Source organism: Sinocyclocheilus rhinocerous, unplaced genomic scaffold, assembly GCF_001515625.1.
Source record: "Sinocyclocheilus rhinocerous isolate Xijiao unplaced genomic scaffold, SAMN03320098_v1.1 scaffold415, whole genome shotgun sequence".
NCBI classification, from domain to species: domain Eukaryota; kingdom Metazoa; phylum Chordata; class Actinopteri; order Cypriniformes; family Cyprinidae; genus Sinocyclocheilus; species Sinocyclocheilus rhinocerous.
Genome location: NW_015646373.1, coordinates 475,519 through 481,603, shown reverse-complemented (window position 1 = coordinate 481,603; position 6,085 = coordinate 475,519). Strand labels below are relative to the sequence as shown.

Below are 6,085 nucleotides of genomic sequence, written 5' to 3'. Positions count from 1 at the left end.
TTGTGGATTATTGTGATGTTTTTATCAGCTGTTTGGTCTCTCATTCTGACGGCACCCATTCACTGCAGAGGATCTATTGGTGAGCAAGTGATGTAATGCTAAATCTTTTCAAATCTGTTCCGATCTACACTTGGATGACCTGAGAGTGAGTACATTTTTATTCCTGGGTTAACTATTCCTTTAACACACTAGCTGTTGGGTCCCACACCCATAAAATATATTTAAAGGGGTCATATGATGCTGCTAAAAATAACATTATTTGGTGTATTTGGTGTAATGAAATGTGTTTATGCGGTTTAAGGTTAAAAAAACACATTATTTTCCACATACTGTACATTATTGTTTCTTCTCTATGCCCCGCCTTTCTGAAACGCGTCGATTTTTACAAAGCTCATCGGTCTGAAAAAGCGAGGTGTGCTGTGATTGGCCAGCTATCCAATGCATTGTTTTAGGTAGGTGTGGCTGACTCTTAACTTTTATAAAGAATATCTCTTTGGATTTGAGACTTTAGTCTTTGCAACTTTACAGATCTTCTTTATGCACCAAGAGCTTGTAACACTCCAAAGAGAAAGGAAAAATTGAAATCGCATCATATGACCCCTTTAATATAAAAAATAAAGAGGTTGAACAGGTGGGTGTTTCAAAAGAAATGCAAGAATGTCTACACTCCAGAATGACTGCATTTCTTGACTCATTCTTGCCCAGACTTGCATTACGAGATGGGCAGCACCAGCTAAAGAGGTCAAAGAAGCTGAAAGTACGATATGTGTGCAGCAGCGAATACACTGAAGTCGGAACAGAGCAAGACTAATTGATGTAATATCTGAACACACAAGCAACACCAGTCAGCGGACACTGATAAAGGTCTTGCCGTCCATGTTTGGAGTATTTGCTGTATGATTACTAATTCCATGTGTAAGTAAACAAATTGAACGAAGCTGCGTCCATCATGAAAATTTCTGCATGATCAGCAATGTGAATGATAGTTCAGATTTAACCAACCTTTTACATCACATTGATAAAAACTGGCTTTCAATTAGATGCACTTCAGAACATCTCATTGTACATGAAAGTGTACTTTCTATCACTTTTATGCATGGCAGCCAAGATTTTAACTGCTACATTTGATTAATATTTGATCACACCTTCACACTAGCTTAATACAGCAGCGTTGGAAACAGATGCCGAATAACTCTTGTTTTGCAAAGGGTTATGAAAGAAAGTTATGACTTAACCTGAGGCATATGACTTATCCACAGTAGGGCTGAACGATTAATTGCATTTGCGATAATATCGCGATATGAAAAATTTCGATTTTTCAATCGCAGAGGCTGCGATTACACTCAGTCACGTGACAGGCGAGAGTAAAGAGGTGTGTTGGACTTGAAGATCAGATCGGTGTATGACATCAAAGTACGGCGAGCGAGAGAAAGCATAAGGAGACATCCGCGCTCTCTTATAACTCTGGCAGTACTTTGATGACACACACCCATCGGTCTAAGCAGCGCTGCTTCAAGTCGAGCGCGGGCCATCAGCAGAAAAAGAAAAGAAATAAGTAAACAGCCAAAGGACGTAACTTAGAATGGGAGATGGATCGGTTTGTGAAAGCGAAGAGAAAAGCCATAGATGAAGTCGCACAGACCCAGGCAGGTGCTGGTCATTCAAAAGCTAAATGCAGAAAATATGACGAGGCATATCTTGCTCTCGGCTTCACTCACTGTGTCTATACCGGACGCTACAGTTGTCGCGTCGCGCCGCAACAGCTCTACACTGGACGCGACAAAGCGACCGTTGCAAATCATTTTAACTTTGTGTCAGTACGTCATAAATAGAACAAGGCATCAGTTTAATGTCGGGTTTTGTCGCGCCGCGCTGCATCCAGTGTACACAGCGTCACTGATTATAATGGTTCTACTGTATTTTGCCGCTCGCGTCCGGTGTAGACACTGTGTTTAATGTCGTTGGTGAGGAGGAAAGCCTGTGTGTGTCCTATGCCTTAGCGGACAGCAAGAAACCCACAAAAAATAAATAAATAACAGAGAGAGAATAATAATAAGTTATTCTCTCTATGCTATTTTTCAATGTTTCAAGTGATGCAGGTGTTTTTTTCCCTGTAGGTTTTTTTAATTAAGTAAGATTTTTTTTTTATAGGTTTAAAGGGGGGCGCGACCAAAAAAGTAAAAGTTAAAGTTAACAGACAGTGTTTAAAAAGTGCAGTGCACATGTTTACATATGTTTATTACAGTGACTGTGAATTACCTAAAGTAGTGTGGTAAAGCAACAGACTTGTTTTTATATTTCTGCAGTCTACTTTAGTTTGTGTGATTTGTTACTGACTTTCATATTCATGTTTACATCAGGCTTATTTGTCAGTGCTTTATGTTGTCATAATTATTACATGCTTACAAGGTTGGAAGTTCAACAAATCAGGCAATATACTGTGATTGTAGTCGTTAAACAAAAATGTCATTCATATCAATTCATGCATCACCTAATTTCATCGTAACATATAGGCCTGGCCTACAGAAAAGAACATTTATGTTTAATCTATCTAATAGTGTGTTGGTCATACTAGACAATGATTTGTAGCTTGTCTTTGTTGAATAATACAGAACATAAAGAGCTTTAAAAAAAAATTATTGCATATTAAATCGCAATCGCAATATTGGTAAAAAAAAATCGCAATTAGATTATTTTCCAAAATCGTTCAGACCTAATCCACAGGCTTTATTAATAATTAAACAACACACACACATACACAAATCTACAACAGGCAAATGATTCCAGCAACCACACAATATATCTGCTGAAAAGTGCTTGGTAAAAAACACCAATATATGGGATACATATAAATAAATAAATAAGGTGTAATATGGTATAATATTTTATATATACATATTATCATTAGATAATAACTGTGTTATTAAAAGAGAAAAAAAAACTTGAGAAAATAAGGAACGAGTTAATGAATCCTTTTAGTGCACTGATTCAAAAGATTCGAGTCACTTAGATGAATCAAAGTCCCTACCACTATTTAGAACGTATAGTAACAGAAAACCTCTGGTCTTGCAATTTCCAAAGTAAATTACATTAAAAATATATAATTGTTTTCACGTTTAGATAAATCATCTTGAGAAAAATATGAACATCCAAGAAGACGACCCCTCAACAAAATAACAACGTCAAAAAAGGGGAACTGAAACAACTCTCGTCTCGCTGCCTTAACTGGAGTGTTCTTTTGCTTTAATAATTTATTATACGTCGGGTTGTATTAGGGACATATGTAAATATAATCTCCTTTTTGCAGAACGTCGCTCCAGCACAGGCGAGATCGTGACTATGGCGGTGTGTCCAAACCTATCGAGCTGCCTACTTAGACAACTTCGCTCGCGAGCCTGATGTTTGGACTTCTCTGAAGGCGCATAGATGCCTAAAATGCTGTCTTAACAGATAAAATATTTGGTTTAGCTTCACAGCCAGTGACTCACTTGTCATCAGCCAATATTTTGAGAAAAATACAGGAAGGAAACGAAGGCAAATGGGCGTTATGAAATGCGCGAAGATTAATTTCAGGCTTGTTATGTCATATACAAGAATACCGTACTAAAACGCTCTTATATCGTGCAGTTGTCGGTGACGGATGTGCGCATCAAATGTGCTGGATTTACAGCAAACGACTCCACACTAGCTAGCGATCTTTGCTAGGCAAAATGACAAAAGCGAAACATAAATCCTGGTTAAAGTGACAGTTTACCTGGTCCAGTGGCAGATCAATAATCTTACTAATTGGCTGCAGCAGCGTGGAGCCTGTGCAAGACGTAGAAGTGGCCATGATTCAGTCCAGCTCCACTCCCTTACAGTCAAATCGCCCAAAACACCGTCTGTCCTCTTTCTCTCCCTCTCTTTATGGTGGATGGGTGTTGTTGGGAATGCTGATCTCTAGTGTTGCTCTTGTCGCGGACTGTCAGCGCTGTAGCACCGCCTGAACATCAACACAAAGCCCGTGTAGGCGGACTGACTCGCCCAGCCCGTCCCTTACATCAAACTACTGCTGCTCAATTACACACAAACACATACACGCACACACACACACATACTCAGCTCAAAAGAACTTTACTGCCACTCCCTCTCATTCATCCCCGTCATTTACTATAGCAATGCAATCGTATTTTTTTTTTTTAATTACAGTGGAAAAAAAAGAAATATTATTTTTAATATGGTTTTTAAATATATATTCTAATTTATGACGATTTTTTAAAACTGCACTTTTGAAAAATATTTAAATGATGTACATGCACATAAGACTTCAGACAACCAGTCTTCTAGAAAAAGTTGCTATATTTTACATGAGCTCTGAAGTAATGAATTTAGGTAAATGGATGCAGAGCCAGTGGTGGTTTTGTAGGCAAGCATTAATGCCTTGAATTTGGTACTGGTAGCCAGTGCAAATTGATGAACAGAGGTGTGACATGACATCACATGACCAGCTGTGTCATGCAATTAAGTTTCTAAGAAAAACAACAACAACAATAAAAATAAATATCATACAATTTCAGCCATTGCTCAAAGCGCTTTGCACAGTATAAACATAAAAGTACAAACAATATAAACTTCTGTTTATTTCCCACACTCCCTGTTATGCAGAGGCATTTACTGGGAGTTTGTAGAGACCTGCACTCCAGCGGGAGTACCGCGGGACCCAACGCAACAGGGTGCGGGCGCGGGACAACTCTTGACGGTCGAGCTCGGGTGCGGGCAGTAGCCCCTCACTGCAGAACAAAGATCCAGGGGGCGGGGTTGGAGGCACATAACTCTGAAGTAATGAATTTAGGTAAATGGATGCAGAGCCAGTGGTGGTTTTGTAGGCAAGCATTAATGCCTTGAATTTGGTACTGGTAGCCAGTGCAAATTGATGAACAGAGGTGTGACATGACATCACATGACCAGCTGTGTCATGCAATTAAGTTTCTAAGAAAAACAACAACAACAATAAAAATAAATATCATACAATTTCAGCCATTGCTCAAAGCGCTTTGCACAGTATAAACATAAAAGTACAAACAATATAAACTTCTGTTTATTTCCCACACTCCCTGTTATGCAGAGGCATTTACTGGGAGTTTGTAGAGACCTGCACTCCAGCGGGAGTACCGCGGGACCCAACGCAACAGGGTGCGGGCGCGGGACAACTCTTGACGGTCGAGCTCGGGTGCGGGCAGTAGCCCCTCACTGCAGAACAAAGATCCAGGGGGCGGGGTTGGATCCACATCTAGGGGGTGGAGATGGGTGGGTTTAGGGGGGTGGAGACGGGTAGGTTTCGGTTTATGTAAGGTGGGAGGAGTTGGATCTGGATCAGAGCTTTATGAGATCGCGATTAACTGAGATGTCAGCTTTTAGTGATAATAAAGGAAGCGCTGCTCGCATTCTGCCATGCCAAACCATGCACGCAGCAGCCCATGCTTGCTTTTCTGTTAAAAATAACAGTGGTTTGTGAATGTTGATGCTTAGCCTAAATAACAAATATTTTATCGGGAGCGTTTATGCTGGAATGTTGTGGAGCTTAGGAGATGTTACAGAACCATTTTATGTAAATTTCTTCGATGTACTGAAAAAAATATAGATCACTTTTTTACAAAAAAATGTTTCGGTCTAAATTTACATTTTATGTAATTCAATTGCATAACAATTTTCCATCCATTTAGATTACATAGTTTTAACATAAACAAATCAAATCAATAAACTTAATGTGATTCATATGCATTAGTCATACGTGAATGAAACCGGTAAGTATGTAATAGTTCACAGCAAAGTCCCCACACTGCTCAGTATTCATGTGTTTCCACACTGCAGTGTTAAAGTAGCATTGAAGCAGTGTTGGACTTAAGAAGATAATTATGTGATGATTGACCATTAATGATGAACAGCTGCTGTTAACAAGCAGAATCACCGAAGGAAAGAGAAACACAAGAACTACAACTGACTTCAGCCACAGACGAAGATGAAATCAACAATAAAAATACATTAAATCTCTCAATATCTGATTAAAGAACTCCTAAAACAGCTTTAACAGCTTCTCATTATTAGC

The 6,085-nt window shown here is 39.2% G+C and overlaps 1 protein-coding gene across 1 annotated transcript in view; it reads right to left on the bottom strand.

Moving 5' to 3' along the window:
- LOC107707682 (membrane-bound O-acyltransferase domain-containing protein 2-like) overlaps positions 1–4,106 on the bottom strand; it is a 62,482-nt gene extending 58,376 nt beyond the window's left edge. The window contains exon 1 of the mRNA XM_016511772.1: positions 3,755–4,106. Within this exon, the coding sequence (XP_016367258.1) occupies positions 3,755–3,832 (78 nt within the window). The 5' untranslated portion in view covers positions 3,833–4,106. The remainder of the gene's footprint in view (positions 1–3,754) is intronic.
- Between the last annotated feature and the right edge of the window lie 1,979 nt (positions 4,107–6,085).